Consider the following 20,691-nt stretch of genomic DNA (forward strand, 5'->3'; position numbering starts at 1 on the left):
CTCTGGGTCAGGGAGATGCGGTTTTGATGAGCACTCCTTCCATCGGTGGTAGTGGCGGTGGGTCATGGTGGAAGAAGAAGGAGGAGGAGGAGGAAGTTAGGAAATGAAATGTGTGTTGGGGGGTGGCGGGTTAGGGAAAATTTGAAATGAAATGTGACGGGTGGTGGTTTGGGGAAGTTATGAGAAGTTATTCTTTTATTAGAGTATTACGGTATTTTCACATTTTAATGTGGTGAGAATAACAATTACCTTATAAAAAAAACTAGCTCAAGTTCACAATTCTGTACCCTAATAGGATTTGAGAATGGCGACGGAGCTGGAAGAACTCGTGAGCTTTCTAACTTGTCCATCGCCGCAGATCACAAAGGCTGCCGTTGACATAGTTCGAGGATTAACTGGTTCTGATGACGGCTTGCACTCTCTCGCCAATCACGCTAACACCCTTATACCTGCCTTGTCTCGCCTCTTAACTGCACTCAAGGTCAACTTTTTGCTTCTTCTACGTATCTTAGGGTTTTCAACATGGAACGTCAAATTATTCCACTAATATTTGCCACTTTGACTGTAATTTTAATTGTTTGGGGGCTAGTTTGACTGACACTATATCTACATAGATTAATTGATTTGATTATTTACTCCCTATGGAATTGAAGAGAGACAAGCTGATTATGATGTGATACTTTGTTCAGGAGGTTTCAGAGGCTGCTGCTGAAGCCCTTGTAAACCTCTCACAAAATTTGAATCTAGCGGCGGAGATGGTTCAGATGAGATTGATTGACACAGCTATGGATGTTTTGTACAAGCCGGACTGTAGCGTTACTCCCTTGCTTGTCATGCTTCTAGTGAATCTCACTCAACTTGATGCTGGTATTGCTTCCTTGCTTCAGGTGGGCTTTCATTTATTCATTTGTAAACAATTTGGCATTTATGTTATGAGAAGTACATGTAATGATCATGTCATGATGTCACAAGCAGCAAAAAGGGTGTAATACTGATAGGGAACGACCCATTAGATTCTCGACAACAAGTGGCAGTGCGCATGAACAATGACAGCAGTTAGATAGCAGTTAGGAAGTTATTATTTAATTGTTATAAGTTGGGTAGTTTTAGCAGTTAGTAACTGTTATAGTTTGAATTTAAATTAGACAGCAGCAGTTATTAGATAGCAGTAGTTATATATTAGGGGTTGGGTTGAACTGAAGGATGTTCAGAAGTTGTGTTTTAAGGTGAGGGACTGGACTCTCTAATTCCAGTATTATTAGGAGAGGCTAGCTCTCGAAAACCAGAGTTGTATCATTATTTCTATAATATAATTCTGTTCCTATCAAATCCATGATGGCGTTAAAGTAGGTAGATTTGATGATGATATTTATTTTATTGGAGAAAAACATCATTCATTTTTATCTTGCACGTTATCTGGACTTGACTATCAGCAATTCTCTGCTGGTTGTCAGATTGAAGATGACAAGGTGCGGGGGTTATATGTTATGAAGCTTGTGAGATCATTTTGTAGAACCACCCATGAGAGTGATGGTGCGTCTTTCTGAACTCTGTATAACTATCCTTAATTCCTTTGCCTACATGGTTGTAGTTCTACATTTTTTTCAGTACTTCGGTGTCGCCTGTTCTACTATAAAAGTATTTTTTTAACCACGTGTCCACACTACTGATTTCACCCTGGATCTCTTCACATGTTATTGAATTCTGAACACTCCTTCTGAATTCTGTATAACTATCCTTAATTCCTTTGCCTACATGGTTGTAGTTCTACACTTTTTCAGTACTTCGGTGTTGCCTGTTCTACTAAAAGTATTTTTTTAACCACGTGTCCACAGACTACTGATTTCACCCTGGATCTCTTCACATGTTATTGAATTCTGAACAGTAAACAGTTTTCTTTAGGCTGAGCCACTGAGGCGCCTATCATAAGCGGTTACAATTCATTTTTATTCTCATTTGTAATATGTAAAGGGAAACATGAAACTTGGGTTTTTCAGTTCAACAAATGGGGAGTAGTATTACTAGAAAAGTTGACATTTTAGTTTGGAAAAATTTCTGTGCCTTTTAGATGAATGTTGTGATCATTGTTAGCTCTCCACGAATTGTCATGCTGATTCAGTAGAAGCTTTTTACCAGATGATGCTTTTGAACATGTTGGTTCAATACTTGTTAACATCTCAAAGCAGCGGGCAGGGAGAGAGCTTCTACTTGACCCAAAGCGGGGTCTTTTAAAGCAGATAATAAGACAGTTTGATTCTAACAGTTCGCTGAGAAAGAAAGGGGTATGTGCAAAATAACTGGCATAAAAGCTTTCTGTTTCCCAGCATTAGGAAATGTTTGAATAGTTTTTTTTTTTTAATTCTAAAGTGCGTATTAAGCATACATTGCAGACACAGACTGATGCTGTTTCTGTGCTTAATATAAATAAATAAACAAAACTTTGTCGCCCTAAAAGAGTATTCTTTAAACTGAGCATACAGTATGTTTCTAACATTGTTCTTGTTTGGTTGTTGTTGAATTCCTACTTGATTGATCTGCTTATGTTTATTATCATTTCACCATAACAGTTTCATCAATTTTTGTTATCACTTTCAGTTACTATTACTAAAGGAAAAGCAGATTGGTAGCTCTTTATTAGTCAATTTTAATAGCTTGTAACTTTGTAAGCTAAAAATTGTTGCGATATTTTATTGCTATCAGGTGTCTGGAACTATTCGCAATTGTTGCTTTGAAGCTGAGAATCAGCTACAAAACTTGCTTTTGGTATCAGAGTTCCTCTGGCCTGCATTACTTCTTCCAGTAGCTGGAAACAAGGTTACATGCTTTACATTCTCTACCTAAAAGCTTCTCTTCAATATATTGTGGAATAGACTACTTCGACCCCATCCGAAATATTTTTGACTAAGCAAGTTAAAGCTAAATCATTTTCAAAGTCGCAATAACTCTAATTTCATTGATGTCTGTGTGTACTTCATCACTTGTGGCCAATTTGAGATTGTCCTACTTTATAGTGATTAATGACTAATGAGATTAAAATTCTCGTCTGAAAGTCATACAAAAGATTAAAATATGAATATAATTTATTTTACTGTCCTTGAAACTTACTTCAATCAGATGATGGGACATAGTTTCATAATGTAATCGATAGAAACTGGTATTCTATTAGAAGAGATATGGATTTCCCCCAGTTAGAAAGGTAGTGCACACACTCAAACTATAGAACTTCGACTGTCTCCACCTTGGTGTCCAAACTCCGAAGGCCCCCCAATCCTCTCAAATGGACGAAGGTAGTGTTTGGCCCAGCTTTTTTTCAACTTTTAAGTTAAAGCTGGGCCAAACAGAATTTAGAAAAAGCTCTAAAATTTTAAGGAGCTTATTTTTTATAGTGTAAAATAAAGAAAATCTCCTTATTAGAATAACTTAGCAAGAGGAGCTTTTTACTTAAAAGTAACTTATTATTCCTCTCCCCTCCCACAAATTTCTATCATCTTGTTCCCTTCCCTGCTTCGTGAATCCACTTTCTGCGTGCAACTCTCCTCCAGTTCTCACGCCGGTAGCCACAAGTTTCTGTCTCTGTCATCATTCCTCTCTCAGCGGCTCTTCACCACCGTCAAATCGTTTACTACCACCTTTCTCTCCATCGCATCATTGTTTCCTCTTCCCCTTCACTTCCCATGCGATCAATGTATGCAAAATCGTGACTGGGCGTAATATCGCATGGTTATGTGATTTTGCAGCGATTCTCCAGGTTGTTCGGATTAGGCGTCTCCTGTAGATTCATCACCTCCTCTTCCTTTGACATTATAGGGACACTAGAATCGCTCTACAAGATGAAGAAAATAACCAGGATCTCAAAATTCCCAAGGCAAAGTGATGGCTGGTGAGTGCTGACTTAAGCCACCAACAGGATCAGAAAAATGGCAAATGAGGGAGCAAGGGTCTTCTTGAAGGGTTTTTTATTTTTTATTTTCATGAAGGCACAGAAAGCTTTAGCCTCAGTGAAGGCTGCCATTTATGGTTTATGGTGCACAGAAAAAGCCTCCTAGATCAAACGCTCTGATACCATCTAGAAAATTAAGGATTGAATGAATTGTTTCATTGCATTTACATGCTCAATTATACAATATATACAAATGTTCTAGGCTAGTTTATGACACAAAATATCTGTTTATTCTAACCTTAGATTTATGGGTTTCTTCCTAAACATTCCTAGAAATCTAGAATATCTCATGAATTCCCACAGGTTTCATCTTGTTCTCGCCCATCAGCCTGTCTCTTCCTCACAATTCTCCATTGCTGTTTATTGTGCTACAATGGGTACCTCCAAAATCATCACCCTAAGATGTTGTATTTCTCATCACATTTGAAACGAAGGCTCTTTCTCCTCTTACTGTACTCAGCATCTAGTAGTAGTTTGAAATTTATCCCTTTACTATTTTTCTCTGCTACTTCTGTGATCTTCTTGCTTGGCCTGACACTAGGGATCTATGCTATTACTTTACGATTTTTATTGTACTGAATCACCCTCTATGTACTAGTTCATTAACCGTCCTGATGCTGGGATGTTTGAAAATCTAAGTTTTGTTTCTTGTCCTGTTAGCTCCAATAAAATATCTGTTCCAATCCTGCAACTTATAGCTTCCTGCACTGGTTGATGCTAGTGTAACCTCAATGATTTTTCCTATGAAATCCTCAGGCCACCCTAGAAAATGGTAAGAGACATGGGGTCACCACTGCACGCTTCGTCCAACAAATGCTTTCCATGTACTTTACCAATGAGCCCGTGCTTCAACCTCAGTAGCTTCGACAAGGGGTCATAATAAGTCCCATCAGTATCATTGAGGAATTTCTTCCAATCCAGGTTCCGTTTCACCATGTAGGCAGTGTAATGTTGTTGCCATGTGAAGGCCTTGCCTTCCAAAACCATTAAAGAGGCTTAGCTTTCTGCGCCTCAGGAACCTCTTATAACATTAATAACTGCTTGCATCTTTGCCCTCAATTCTCGATAGCCATTCGGCCAATTCCATTGAAAGTTGAATTATGGTTTGGGTTTTCTCTGCCACCCATCTTCCAACATCATTGTCCCTGTCGTCACGCAATTTGTCTGAATCGCCCCCCTTCATAATGCAATACTGGCTTCCCTCCCAGCGCTTCGATGCTCCAATGCTCACCTGTAACTCTTCCTCAATCTGCTCCGTTTTCTTGTGTGTCGCATCATCAGCTCTGTTTTATTCTTCTGCATCTAGTCAATTATGGTCTCCAGCTACTTGTTGAAATCCATCATTACCGCAGGACCAGCACATTTACTTTCGATAGCCTTGCGTTTTTCCGGATTCCACAAACCAACAGCTCTGAATATAGGCCTCAGATCTCTGATATAGAAACCAGTATCTTATTAAAAGAAAATATGGATTAATCCCGATATAATAGGTATAATGCACTTTTGAAATGCAGAACTATGCGGTCTGCACCTACTGCCCAAACTCTCTCAAAATGGCAAATCACCTCCATCAACCCCGATTCATATTTAATTATTTATAGTCTACATGCCTTATTCATTAATCAAACTAACTAATGATTATTTTATTTACTAATTCTGTTAACTAACTCTCACTAATCTTGACTAGTTAAGTTTGTTTCATGTCTCTTTTTTGATAACTTAATTTTTATGCAGATCTATAGTGACGTAGACAGATCAAAAATGCCGCTTGAACTTGGGACTGCACTCTCCATTGAGCGTGAACCAGTGAGTGATCCAGAAATTCGTACTCAAGCATTGGAAGCCATTTACTTGATCTCCTTGCAGGTAAACTTCAAAGATTTTTAGGAGCTTTCTTCTCCTTAAAATGTGAAGAACAAAAGCGAAATGTGAAGAACAAAAGCGAAAATCCCCTTTGGACACGGTATTCGAGAGAACATACCCTCCCCTGTAAGCAGACTTGCTTCCCAAAATGGCAGTTTCCTTTTTCATTTCCCTCTTAAAATTTCGACCCATCTTTCTCCAACAATTAGATTTAGACCATTATACTGAACTGTCTCTCTGGGCCAGTGTAATTCACAACAACAAAACTTCACCTTGTCCTCAAGACGAATGGAAAATGGTTACCGATTCTACAGTGACTGTGACCCTACTACCCAGCTCATAGGTTTTGGAGAGTGGACACCCCTTACAGCTGGTAATCCTTTGCTGTTCATAGCTTTACCCTCCCCTCCCCCTCTTCTTCCACCCACGTTTCATCAATCCAGCCAAGGGTTCCAGTGTTCCACCCTATTTAATTTTAATTCAACCCTAATTTCCTCTTTCAGTCCATTCTGAAATATACTTCTTACCTATTCAGGGTTTGTAATACAATTCAAATTATTCCGTGTTACTTGTAGAAGACGTCTGCTTCAACCCTAAGACCAGTGTTATCAGACTCGGACCGGTCATTGACTCGGTCAGGGCACTGAGTCAATATGTCATTGGTTCAACCACTGGGTCACTGGTTGAACCGTTTGACTCGGTCTTTATTAAAAAATATAAAAAACTAACACTAATTAGCCATTCACATTCTAAATTTAAAATTATTACCATCATATAAGAATTATATAAACTAAAAATAATTTACATAATAAAACCTTGCAATTTATTACGGTCATATTACTACCTAAAGTAATAATATATAAAAATATTATGCACGTTGGGACCTTATTGCTACAAATCAGAAAAGATTTCTTTTGTCCACTAATTTAGCAAAAGGGAGTAAGGGACTGTATAGTACTCTAGCTAATTGTTGGTTTTATATTAGGCCCATTCAAACTCTTAAATAATATGATCATGTTTTTGGGCCCAGTAAATCTAAAGTCTAATAGAAGGTTGCACTTTAGCTAGAGCCCAAGGAAACAAAACCCTAATTTCTAATATCATATATGTAACTAAAGAAAAGAAACAGTGGACAGCAGCCACACAAATACGCAGCAGCAACAGAATACAATGAAGGTGCGGGAGCAAAGCGATGTGGGTGAAGAGAAGTTAAAATCAAGAAAGAGACAACCTCGTGACGGCCGGAAATTGATAACCCAGGGACAAGCACGGTGAGGACGGCCCCTAGCTCCATGACACAGCATTGTTGCAGATCTGTTAAAAGAGAATGGATACTAGAATGCCGTTTTTTTTTCTACTCTCCGGTTCAGTAAAAAACCGACCGAGTCACCGGTTTTGAGGTAAACCGACCGAGTCATACCGGTTCTTACCGGTTCAATTGCATGGCCGATCCGATCCTCGACTCAAACCGCTCAGGTGACCGATTCCCGGTCGGACCGGTTCAACCGGCCGGTCCGAGCCGAGTTTTATAACACTGCCTAAGACTAGCTCATAAGAATCTTGCATCATCGAAGGCTGAAATTTCACCATCATGGCCAACTTGAGAGCTGTCCAATTGTATTGCAGAAATCAAAGCTGTCTAGAGTTTTTGATATACTTGGTTTCAAAATATTTCCTGTATCATTGTTATTGAGTTGAGCTTAGATTAGGAGACAACTTAAGGAAGCATTATGCTATAGGAATCTTAGGTGCCAAAAAAATTAAAGTAGATCTTTGAAAGAAACTGTATGGATTCAAGTAGGAGATCTGGTAAATGGAATGTGTACAGAACGAAGAATTGAACAAAAAGCAACCAAGGAGGCAAATAAGAGAGTGCCTCTATCTCCTAAGCCCAACGTAAATAACTGCCTACCCTCCCTTTCCCGCATTCCCTTTTTTATTCCTCCTAAACTCTCTCCAGCTCTACCCACATGGATCCCACACCACTGCCACCTCAGCACGTGGTTAATCTTCCTACAAGGACTGATCTAGTGCATCGTACCTCTTCCACATGCTTTCGTAGAATCTCGCAATATCGCACCCTTTGCATCTTCCACAGGAGTCATGCTAGCATCTACCTTCTCGCCAGCTCTGCCACCATGGTACGTCGGTTTGGATGGGCGGTTTGGATGGTGGTCGCTCAATCACCAGAGTTGCCTCCAGGACCTCAGTAGCTATGAACATCGTATTTGTACCTCAGTACATTTTCAACAGCTGCCTGAACTTCAAGCACACCGTCACAGTTGCTGACCCACTTTCCTTCTTGGCTAGCACTAAATCTGGTGGTTCTCAAGGGGTCGGTTGATCCAATTGCCAGCGTTCCTCCTCGGTCTGTCGGAACAAGCAGGTGTCGCTCGACCAGCAAAGAAAATTTAACCAGCTTTCATGTCCTCTTCTTTGCTAAGTTCTTCTCTTCTTTTCCCACAAGATTCTCTTTATTAACAGCTTCTGCTTGGCAATCCTCTTCTCCTATTAGATTTAAATTCATACCATCCTTCCTTTCCCTCTGTTTCCTCTCTGCCCTAGGTTGAACAACATCCTCCACGACCACTAATTCAGTTTTCGTCTGTTCCATTTCAGTAACGTCGATCCCTGCCAGAATAACTTCACGATTGCGTTGTCCTACACTCACATCACACAAGTGCGATCGATTACGTCTCTTGGGAGACCGGCTTCGATTACATCATTCTCTCTTCAGCAAGAGCAGGCGGAGCTTATCAAAATGGATTTGGTTTTTTGACCTCATCTTTTGAACAGAACGCTCCAGATTGTCCTCACTAGTCTTGATATGCCCCAAGTTGATGCAAGGGCTGAAATGGATCGTCTAGGATTGAATGTGGGTGTTAAGAACTCTGAAATGTGAGTAAGAAGAAGAAGAATTTCGTGATAGGAGGGAAATGGACAGAAAAGAGATGAAGTTTTAGTGAAATGGAAGATGAAGACTTCACACAAAGGTGGTGGCAAACCTTTGATAAGTCTAATTCTGGAATCACTCAAGAACTATGAGAATCACTCTCACAAATCTGAATTACTCAGAAAATACTAATTCATTCATAATCTGAAATGCTTGGCAGACCCCCTTTAATAGGAGTTGAAAGCTAGCTTGTAGGTTACAAAAGAGGAACAAGGTATTAACTCCAATTAATAACTAGTTAATGGAGTTAAAACATCTAAAATGTAACTTAAATCTGTATTCTAATTGGCTCTAATTGCAGCAGCCTCCAACAGCTATAACTCCCTCTTAAACAAACTTAACTACTAATGAAGGCTATTCTTGGGGTTTCATTTCAGCCACAAAAACAGAATGAAAACTAGAATATTCTCCACAACAAAGCTGTAAAACTCGCCCATTTTATCTTCCACATCAGCTCCCATTAGTTGATAATGTTCCTTGGTGGATTGGGCTTTATTGGATTCAAAAACCTAGAGACAAATTCACAAATTCAGCTCCTAAGTGTGGGCTTCATTTTGGGCGTCCTCCTCATCATGGGATATGAGGAAATTCTCCAATTTGGGCTTAGTATCTTCCACATGGACTCCATCTTCAAGAATTGATGCTAAGTTGCTAACACTTCATGAAGAGCCTCTTTGGCCTTTTTAGCTCTAGCCCTCGTCATTGGTCCTCCAAGTCCTTTAAGTGCTTCTTGATCCTTGCTCTTGTCCTCATCAAGTCTCAATTTATGTTCGCATGGTAACCATAATAAGCTCCCTGAATCGAGAGCTCTGATACCAAATGTTAGGTGCTAGAAAAATTACAATAGAACTTTGAAAGAAACTATGTATTCAAGTAGGAGATTGATAGAACCCTGATATTATTGAGAGATGAAATGTAGAAGATTGTTGAGATATTCGAGAATCTCAGCCACTTTGCTTAGGTCTTAAACACCAAATAATCTCAAAAGATAACCAAACTTAGCTCCCTCGTATTTATAACATTCCCTCCCTAAAACTAACTCTTCAAACTAACAAAACACTAATTTACCTGTTTCTAACTAACCCAAGGGAATGTGGTTTTACCTATGATAGATCTAGTAAATGGAATGAGATCTTGAATGGAATGTATACAGAATAAACTGATTATAATAAACTGACCAAAGTATTAATTATAATAAACTGATTTTGACGTTCTTTAGTTTGGAACTTTAATTAATCATTGTTTCATCAATGATAAATACAACTTGTGATAAGTGCAGAAAGAAATTGGAAATTTATTGAAATAGAAACAAGATAGTTTTCTCTAAGTACTGACATTCAAATCTTGGATGTTCGAGAGCCAGTTCTCTCCCAACCAATTTACTTCAGAATTTCCTGATAATTAATCAATCTGACTGATCCTATTTGTGACTACCACATTCAGTTTTCTAAAACACAATTGACAAGTTAAATAACCATAAATAACTGACATAATCATAAAATAACACTCAAATAATTGACTCAACATAACTAACTCAGCGAGCTCAACTATTCCCTGCTGCACCCCTACACTTCGTGCGGGGATAGACCTTTACATTTGGTATTGCTTCCTATCAACTTGATTGAGATGCTTCCGGTAAATCATGTACTGCATTGTAGCAATGGTATTGTGGTGGACCACCGTGTACCTCTACCTGCCTTTTTTATGCATCATGTTGCATTTTGGTGTTGCCGCTATAGCAGCTGAACAATACCAGAGTCATATTCTTTTAGGTCGTGGATCAGGATTTTTTCATGTGAAAACTCATGTTGAAATTTTGTGTATCTCCCTCATATTATTAAATAGGTGGGATTCTTTAAGTAGTTATGAAGAGTATTAGAATTAGGGAGGTTAAACTCAACTCAAAAAGCTAGCTCAAGAGTTGAGGATTGCTCTACCATTTATAAACACTTGTTTGGCCATATCTCTAGCTATTGTGAGACTTCAAACACACCCTGTCACGCCCAGGGCTAGACATTTGGAGAGTGGAATAAATATCAACGGGTGACTCAAATATGGGAGGTCCCCACAAACAAACAGATCTATGATAGGTTCTGATACCATATTAGAATTAGGGAGGTCTAACTCAACCCAAAAACTAGCTCAAGAGTTGAGGAATGGTCTACTGTTTATAAACACTTGTTTGTCTGTATCTTTAGCCAATGTAGGACTTCTAACAAAGAGAGACACACAACGTTGCACACTTGCACTTGACTTTATTATGTGATATGAGAGGATCATAATCTTAGAAAATCCTTTGACATGCCTCATGCCGGTGTCATTCCGGCTAAATGGCAATGTTTTCCCGCCAAGTCTTTTATTTTTCGGGCCAGGCCCAGCCACCCCTGCACACATCTACTCTATTCTTCAAGTTCTCTGCTCTACTCCGTTCTTTCTTCTTCAGGTTGCCTTTCATCTATTTTATAACTTTCGCTCTGTTGCCCTTTCAATTTTTGTTTTTCTAGACTATCTTGACCTTTGTCTTTTTTTGTGATGACTTCTTATTTGTCTCAAACTTATGTTTAGCCTATCATATGTTAAATTTCTTTCCATCATCACTGATTATGAATTTTGATTATAAGAGCTCATTTGATATTTTGTATAGTATAAAGCCTAATTGTATTAGGCCTGATAAAATTTTAATATTATACATCGTTTGGTCATACACTGCATAATTTGATAGCGATAGTGATGGTGGTGGTATTGGAAGGTGATGATGGTAGTGGTGGATAGTGGCGGCAACGATGACGGTATCAACGATGGTGGCAGAGGTGGAGTGTGGTGGTGGTGGTGGTTAATTAAATAATCCATCATTTTAATGTATAAGAGGGGATTGATGTATAAGCTTATACAATACAATGTGAGCACAAACAATGGACAAGTTCATAATGTATTGTATAAGTTTATACTATCATGTCTAATACATCATACCAAACGAGCCCTAAATATATATTTAATGAGTATTTTTTGCTTTTGAGTATTTATGTATGTAATACTTCCCTGTCATTTTATAGGAACCAACTAACTATATCACGTCCATTAAAAATGTAGTAATTTTTATTACTAGCATTGAATTTAACTTCAAATTATATTAGTTTCACGAAAATGCTCTAAACACTTCTAGTTCTCGGTAACTAGATAATTGAGACAGAAAGTATTACATTAATGTACTACATTTACTAATTGAGAGTAAGAAAATGTTTAATAGATAATTATGAGTATTTTTTCAAAAAATAATAAATGCTGTAGAGAAGCTAAGATGATTCTTATGCTTCAATTTGGTTCTTATAAAAAAGACCGGAGATAGTATATCAATTATTTAACATATATAAATTTTGATTGAAGCCATCATCCTGCACTCCACAATCCTGCTAAGGATTGATTACTATGATTGATGCACTATATAAATGCCTTGAGTTGTTATTGTTTTGCAGGAGGCAGGTCGAAGAGCATTTTGGTCTGTAAATGGACCTAAAATAGTACAAATCGGTTATGAAGATGAAGAAGATCCAAAAGTCATGGAAGCATATGAACAACTGGGATCCTTGGTAAACACTAGATGTTTTATCAGTTGTTTTCTTGATCATCCTCCTCATCTTTTCCTTGTAAACTTATAATGTTATGTATCTGCATATTACTGTTTGAATCTAATATTGGCTGTCTCTACTTGTTGATCAGTTGATTCACAGTAGCAATACAGAGGAACCATCCAGTGAGACCTCAAAGTAGGCACTACTTTGTATTCTTTCAATATACCCCACAGTATCTCTATAAGAACTAGAAGATGTGAGATCCTTCCGAGTAAAAATTTTCAATTCTGCCGTTACTGTTACCATCTTCCGAATTTTGTAATTTATGTGACTTAATTTTTTAGATGATCATTAGATGATCATTTTTTAGGATGGAAACCCCGTTTTTAGTGTAACCTGTCGTCCGTTGGATTATTGCTAATCATTGTTTGGTTAACTCCAGATGATTTCCATTTGCTGGTGTCTACTGTGTCTACCAGTGATGACGGAACAAAAATCATTGACAATTTATCCTTATACAACACAATCAAATACATATTCAACTTTATGAACTATTAAATTCTTGGGTTAAGCATCATATTATTCTTTGTCTTTGTGTCGCCGTCTGATCTAGGTCCCTCGCCGGAAAATTTATTGCATTTGGTCCTCGTCTTTGAAATATTTTTGGGGTAGATCCTCGCCGGAGGGCGAAGCTCCGGCGAGCGCTGATTTGGATCGCTGACTGTGTTTAATGAGGTGATGTGGATTAAAAAAATTACAAGTGTGATTATTAAACTAAATTATCATATTCTTAATTATAACTCAAATTAAATCAACTAAATTAACTTTCCCCCAAACTTATCTCAATTCACCCCCAATTAACCCTAATCCCTAACTTAGAATCATTTTCCAGAATCATCATCATCATCTTCAAACATCAACCCCAACCCAGCCACACCTGCAACCTCACTCTCACTCCCATCTACCTGCACCCTCACCCTCACCCTCCAAACAAGAGGCTAAGGCCAAACAGAAAGAAAGAAAAAAACGAGAGACAGAGAAGAAGTACAGTAAATAGAAAAAGATAGGAGAGGAAACAGGGGAAAAAATAATTCCCAAATCGGGAAGCGAAAAACAAGATCCTTGGGCGTTAATGTCTTAGATATTCCCTTTGTAATATACCAATTCCATTTCCTCAAGTAGCATCGTTGAGCCAGACAATTGGGTATTTGGGTTCGAATGGTTATCCTAGATTTTTAGCAAAACTTGATAGAAATGAAGCTTCAATCCAATAGCACCTAAGCTTCTCATCCCAGATTGGTCACCAATACCTTCGTAGAGATCTTCTCCATCCCGGTCATCAACAAAATCTCCAAGTGTTCTTCACCGTTCCTCTAGAAGGTCGTGCCCCCCTGTTTCTCCCAACACCCCCTTTCAACCACGAATTGGGTTAATAAAAAGGGAAAAATGTGAGGAACAAGAAGAAGAAGAAGCATGCCCAGAAGAAAACATTGCAGGGGCCGTTGAATTGAACAAGGTGGGCCTTGGGAGTAGAAATTGAGGGTGTTGGTTGTATTGTGGCGATGTATGGACGCTGGTATGTCAATGTGGATGCTTAGCCTGGTTGTGGTATTTGAGAGGAGAAAGTGGCCTTGGCTTGTGATTGGGTTGTAGGGAGGATGAGGGATGGATGCTTCAGGAAGGAGGCTTGAAGATGGAAGAAAGATTATTGTAAGACCCGGATTTTCGGAACAAGTTAATTTCCGACTCACGCGTGGAATCAGTGTAAGCGTGACAGGAGTTTGATATTTGAGAAAGATTAATGAAGAAGAAAGTTCAGGAATTGCTCGAGGAATGTGGCGTTGTTTCTTTCGGAGCTAGTGCGATTCGTCTGCACACCTGCCTTATGGCGAGCATGTCCAGAATAGGCTATTTCGCTCTTAAAGCAACGTTTTAAGTGAGATTTCGAACTCTTGGAAAATTTAAAGTTTCTCTTTATTTTTCCATCGACCAGCGTTTCATTTCGGAACTCTGGACTGTACGCACGATAGGTTTAACTTTTCGGATGTCCGCCGACGCTAATTTCTTTGCTTCGAAACCTTAGTTTTGAGCGAAGGATGAAGACTTTTTCTATTCGGGACATCTAACGAAGATTCCGTCCGCGTTGCCAGACTTGTTTCGACATTTCCAATCTTTCTTCTGTTGGAAGTTTTGTCGTCTGAGCATCACAGCAAAAAGTAGTTTTTCGGGACAGACTAACTTACACCGCTTTTGGCGTTTTGGATATCGTTTTTCCCAAATCTTAGATATTTGTTTTGAGTTCTGGAATTCTGACGCCAGAATCTCTCTTAGAATTCCACGGTGATCGTGCTGCAAAAATCGGAATCGCGAAATTTTCATTTTTCCCGCGATTTCGCCTGCCTATAAATAGCTCAAAAAGCAAAAATGGAAAACTTAGGATATGAAATGAGTTCGAAAATGGGAAGGGTCGAAGATTCGAGGTTCGAGGAAAGATAATGATTCGAGTTGTGAACATCATGAAGAGGAGCCGTTATGAGTAGAATCGCCATTAAGTGCAGGTGCTACTCCTTGTGTGAAGTGATTGGTCAAAGGACCGACGTTTACCTTAGGGAAAAACGATAGAGACATGAACCATAGCTAGACACGTATCCGGGTGAGGACGAATCGTGGTTTGCTAGCTCTTGCATACCTGCATGACTTGATTAAGGGGCTTGTCCTTAATCCTATTAATTATTCTTTGATTAAGAGGTTTGTCATTAATCATATTTTTATCCATCGATTAGAGAGGATGGACCTTAATCGTATTGTTCACCCCTGGATTAAAGTGGCTGGACCTTAATCCTATTAATTACTCTCGATTAAGGGGTATGACCTTAATCATATTATTCGTTATTGGATTAAAGAGAATGGACCTTAATCCTATTATTTGCTTATGGATTAAAGAGGATGGACCTTAATCCTATTATTTGCTTATGGATTAAAGAGGATGAACCTTAATCCTATTTATTGCTTGTGGATTAAAGTGGCTGGACCTTAATCCTATTTTTGCTATTTGATTAAAGTGGTTGGACCTTAATCATATTATTTGTCCTTGGATTTAAGTGGCTGGACCTTAATCCTATTATGTGTTAGTTGATTTAGAGGATTGACCTTAGTCATACTAATTGTTATTTGCTTAAGAGGTTAGACCTTAACTCCTATTACTTGGATCGATTAAGGGGCTAGTCCTTGATCCTGTTATTTGTTTGTTGATTAGAGAGTATAGAGCTCATCGTGCTAGAGGATTGACCGCTGAGTCGTGCGTTTCCATTAGTGAGACGTGATGCTGCCCTGGCAAGGAAATGAAGATACATCTAGGCGTAGACGGCGAGTGATGGATTGATGACTTGACGTTCAAATGATAGAGATTGACTTATGCTGTGTCTAATTACTATTAACACGCTACTTAACTATGCTAAATCAAGCTAGGACTTATATTACATTACTCTAGGAAGTTGACCCTTTCTGCCTTGTTTGCTTTGTTTGTGTTTGGGCAGTCGGCAAACTGCCAGGCCCTAACAGGTGTGTCTCTGAGGAGCTGTTGATTGCTGCAAGAAGGTGATTGGACTGATTGACGATGAGACTTCCTTGGAGTGAGTGAACCAACCGAAGACTTGTGGAAGTAATAGTTAGATGTAAGGCTAGAGCCTTGGGTAGAAAAGCTTACCGTCATTGGTTGAAGCTCGTAGGGATGATTGTATTACTTACTTTGGTCTTGGGTAGGTTTCGATGCATTACTCTTCTGCGAATCTCCAGTGAGGGGATTGTAGGAAGTATATTGGACTTAGGGTGTTATCGCATTTTGAACTTTGTTGTCGGTTAAGACATTACTTCACTGTATATTTTATATGTCTTGAACATCCGTCGTCACTCACGGGTGCTTGCCTTGTCAAAGCCGGAAGTAAGGGTTTGGGTAAGAGTATACATATCACGTTTTGGAAATATTTTGGAAAGAAAGCAAACGAAAAAAAATATACCCGCTTTTATTAAATCCTTTTTGGAAAATCATTTCATTTTATTTAATAGGTTACTAATTGTGACCCCCAAAAGTCGGGGTGTTACATCCGTCATATGGACAGCCATGGTGGCTATCTCAGCAGCTCTTTGCTGAGCTCGACGACGATGGAGAGTACGCTCTGGCTCCAGATCAAACTCCAATGGATCCGTGCCAAGTCTACCTTGCATAAACTGAAATCACAAAAACAGAGAAAAGGTTAGTAACACCTATTCAATGCAATGCTTAGTAACACAAACAAACAAACTTTTCAACTTAAACCGAAAACCACAAACAATCCCCGGCAATGGCGCCAAAAACTTGTTGGTCAATCTGCAAGTGTACAGAAACCTCCTGGTTTTAAAATATCGAACCACAGGGATTGTGAGTGAGAATTGTGGATTTAAGCCTAAAGTTACAAGCTCTTAAAACAGTAAAATTCAGAAATTGGTTTTGACTGTTGGAGACAAAGGTTTTGCAAAAGAGCAATGTTGAAAATGTTGGATTTAACAATTAAAGGAAAATTGCCTTGGGTTGTTGATCATCTAATCCACTTTAGTCCACATATCCTATGCATGTAAAACCTTGATTTATCCCTTGTTGCTTTAGCCTATGAACTTACTAATTGATTCCTCACAAAAGTAATTCTCTCAAATTAAAAGTTAAGCCCAATTTCTTGTGTACTTAATCATTCATAAGAGGTTTTTAAGCGTACATATTATGGCCAACAAAACCCTACCCTCACTCTATGCCTAGAAGCAAGTATAGAAGGATCTATTTCAATTCATGTCCCTAAATCATAACAAACTTCCATTTGATTATAATCTAGCCTATAGCAAGGGTGCACCAAAGCTAAACATGCATAATGGAATTGAAATACAAGGTAAATCAAGAACTCATGCATAGAGATAGGATTTAACAAACTAAAACTTCATAGAATCTCTTAACCCAAAGCAAAAAGAGAACTAGCCACTCATGGCTAGTGAATTCATACAGAAAATGTAAATAGAACCTGAGAAAAATACAAGTTGGAAGCCTTCCTACAACCCCAAGGTTCTCCTCAGCTCTCAAACTTGATCTAAAATGAGTAAAATGACTAAGTGTTTTAAAAGAAATTGGCCTAAGCCTTATTTATAGTCACAAAATATGAGTCTGGGCGCTCAGGCGCCTGAGTGCCAATTGCATGCCCAAAACAAGCTCTATGGAGCTAATTGGCGGCTAGGCGCCAATTCCCAGCGCCTGGGCGCCAACTCCAAAAGCTTTAGGAAATTGCACTAGCGCCTAGGCGCCAATTCCCAGCGCCTAGGGGCTCAAGCTCGCTTGGAAAAGACTTTTTGGCTTCTTGTAACTCCTCTTTCAAGCCTCTTTAAGTCCTCCTTCAATTCCATGCTTCTTGGCTTTCTTTTTCCTTCAGTTTCTGATCAGCAAACCTAACCAACAAGTCAAGGCAAATATCCAGAAGCTCAAAGAGCTCATTAGCACAAGAGGTCCTTCATTAAACAAAAGAAAATCATGCAAATCCTACACTTACTTAGAATGCAAGAAAACTCCCTATAAAACTACAAAATTACCAAAACAAAGCAAAGACTCAAGAAAAGATAAAAATGCATGAGAATGCATGAAACACTACATGAGATTCAACAAAAAGACTCAAAACAAACAATGAAATGACCCTAAAAACACTACTAAAATAGGGTCATCATCAATTAAGTACATTCCTTTTGGAAGAATGCTTTCAGACATTTTCATTGAAAATTGGTTAGTCAAATTCTTGAAGAATTCAAATTGCTTGGATGATCTGACTGTGGCAACTGGAGAAGCCATTAATGCCAAGACCCTCTCCAATATGAAACTTATTGAAAAGGTTATTGTGAAGCCAATCAAGGAATCACTTGACGAGTTGGCTCTAAGACGTATCTACGTCGATGGTTATCCACTATGGTCCAAGGAGGACTCTCCAGAAGCCATTGTGGAGTATCTGAATGGCTTGAAGGATGAAGGCGTTGATGTAGATCCAGAAGTGTTCATCAGGAATCTTCCTGAAACTTCGAACGCTGAGCTTCCCAGGAAAAGGAAATCTGAAATGGAAACTTCTGAAGGTGATCAGAAGGCAAAGAAGAAGAAGACCAAGAAGGACTCTGCCTCAACAGCTCTGGTTCAGAATCCTGCTCCAAGATCTACCAGAGGTTCTGCAAGGCGTGTAAGTAAACCCACCTCTGCATTTGTTTCTTCTGCACTCACGTCAATTGATGAAACTCAACCTCTGCCTCCTCCCTCTTCTATCACAACCTTAATTCCATCTCCTCTTCCCTCTTCACTCTCTTCTTTAACAGTACCCCTATCTACTCAACCCATTCGCACTACCATCACCACCGTAACCACGACCTCCGACCAAAAAATTCCTCAACCTTCCAATCCAGATCTCTTGGATCAAATGCCCCAAGCCTCCACTGCACCAACTCCACCGATCATACATCTCACTTATTCCCGACTCACCCCAAATGAATCTGACCCATCAGAATTCATTCAATCCCATATTGATCCTGTTCCTCTCTCTGTTGCATTTCCAACAGAAATTGTTCCCACAACAACGAACCTTCTGATGTCACCCTCAGAAACTATTCCCCAACCACTTCTAAAGACTTTGTCTTCTCCCAACCTGAAAACCCAGCAACACAATCTGCATCTGATCCACCTATCCCAGATCAGATGATAGTGGCAAATGCTTCTGATCAGTTTCACTCTGAAGCAGAAACCTCTGCTCTAGTTACCTTTGAAGCATCCAACTCCACTCTCAAACGCACCTCTTGCAACCAAGCTCTGATTCCATACAACCCACCTGAACCACACAACCTTCTTGAGTTTCTGAACTGGATGAGTGTTGAAGCAAACACCAGGATCTGCAATCTGTATGTGGCCACTGACTCTTGTCCTAAACTAAGATTGGTAAAAACTTACTGGGAAAGCTTTGAACATTGGTTGAGAATACAACTTGAAGATTTGCTCGCTTATGCTGACTTCGATAAAGATAAAAGAATCAAGAGTACTAAAGCACGGGAAGCCACTCTTCAAGCAAATGCTGAATATCAAGGTCTTCTTAGATTGCGAGAGATAGCTTTGGCTGGCATTCGTTGAAGAGAAGAAGAAGAAGAAGAAAATGTTGTTTTTCAAGTCGCATATGAAGATGAGCTGGCTAAATGGGTTCAAGCCGAGGCTGAATATGAAAATGTTGTCTGTGAAGAAGGCACTCGCTTTACAGCTCTGCTTAAGAAAGGCAAGTCCCCTCAGATGGATTCTAAAGTCGGTGGCTCTGGATCTGCTTCTGCTCAAACCTCTTCTTCTGTTCAGATTGCTCCTCCTGCATCAGCATCACCTGATCTTGCTACTATTGCACAACAACTTGCTAGCTTTCAGACGCAATTTGATAAACAGGCTGTGTTCAACAAGAGTGTGGAAGCAATGTTTGCCGACATTCTGAGGAGGCTTCCAGATCCTAAACCTTAGTCTCTTAGGATTTCTCTCTTTTCCCCCTGTTTTTACTTTTCTTTTCTTAACCTTTTATTATATATATATATCTTGTTGGTTTTCTTTTTTATGTTGGTACTTATTTTATTTATCATCTTTCATTACGGTTTTCATTTTCTGATACTTTACCACATTTTCTAACATCACACATACACACAATGCTTTAAACATAAACTTCTTTTATTCATTGAAATTGTGTTTTACACTTAGAAAGGAGGATTTATCCTCATATCTTGATAACGCTCTAACATTACCGCTAACTGCGTATCTATGGGTCGCCTCTGAAGTATCAGACGCGCCATCTCATCCTTACATTCTTCTTGTCGCTCCTTCGTGTCCTTTGCTCGGAGCTCCAGCTTTGCCTCCCAACCACCAATCATCATGGTGATTTCTGCTTTTGCACGGAAGAGCTCGCCTAGTTCCTCCACGAACTCCAGAAAAATGCGAAGGGATGCATCCAGCACTGGATCCAGCTCCATTCCAAGCAGCTGACATATCAGCTGGCGGATGCAACTCTCTGTTGTGATCCGGTAGTATAGTGCAACGTACATATTTTGCTCGAAGGCTCTTTCCCTCAATTCCTCGAGAGCTCTCTCTATATTTGCCATGTTGATTCTATCTCGCTCTCTGAGTATGCATTCTTAACCCAGGAAACCCTTCTATTTATACTCCAGGAACGGTTGCCAGCATTTATCATTGAAACACCCTCCCAAGACACCTTCCCTTATTTTTCTTCTTCTATTTTTTCTCTGATTATATGTGTATTTATTATCTTTAAATTTTTTTAGCTTAGTCCTTCTAAGGGGGA

At 39.2% G+C, this 20,691-nt stretch overlaps 1 protein-coding gene across 2 annotated transcripts; it reads left to right on the plus strand.

Annotated features, from left to right (window-relative positions):
* The first annotated feature begins 268 nt into the window (after positions 1 to 268).
* On the plus strand, positions 269 to 12,902 carry LOC130711060 (uncharacterized). Of its 2 annotated transcripts, none has more exons than XM_057560510.1 (8): positions 269 to 481; positions 690 to 887; positions 1,434 to 1,533; positions 2,137 to 2,282; positions 2,701 to 2,814; positions 5,675 to 5,806; positions 12,230 to 12,343; positions 12,474 to 12,902. In XM_057560510.1, exons 1-8 carry the CDS (start codon positions 305 to 307, stop codon positions 12,522 to 12,524), a joined length of 1,032 nt encoding a protein of 343 aa, XP_057416493.1. In that variant the 5' UTR covers positions 269 to 304; the 3' UTR covers positions 12,525 to 12,902. The 2 variants fall into 2 exon arrangements, with proteins under 2 accessions (XP_057416493.1, XP_057416494.1); XM_057560511.1 differs by having other exon boundaries at positions 270 to 481; positions 1,455 to 1,533.
* Positions 12,903 to 20,691: the final 7,789 nt, after the last annotated feature.

This window comes from Lotus japonicus, chromosome 4, assembly GCF_012489685.1.
Source record: "Lotus japonicus ecotype B-129 chromosome 4, LjGifu_v1.2".
Lineage (NCBI taxonomy): Eukaryota > Viridiplantae > Streptophyta > Magnoliopsida > Fabales > Fabaceae > Lotus > Lotus japonicus.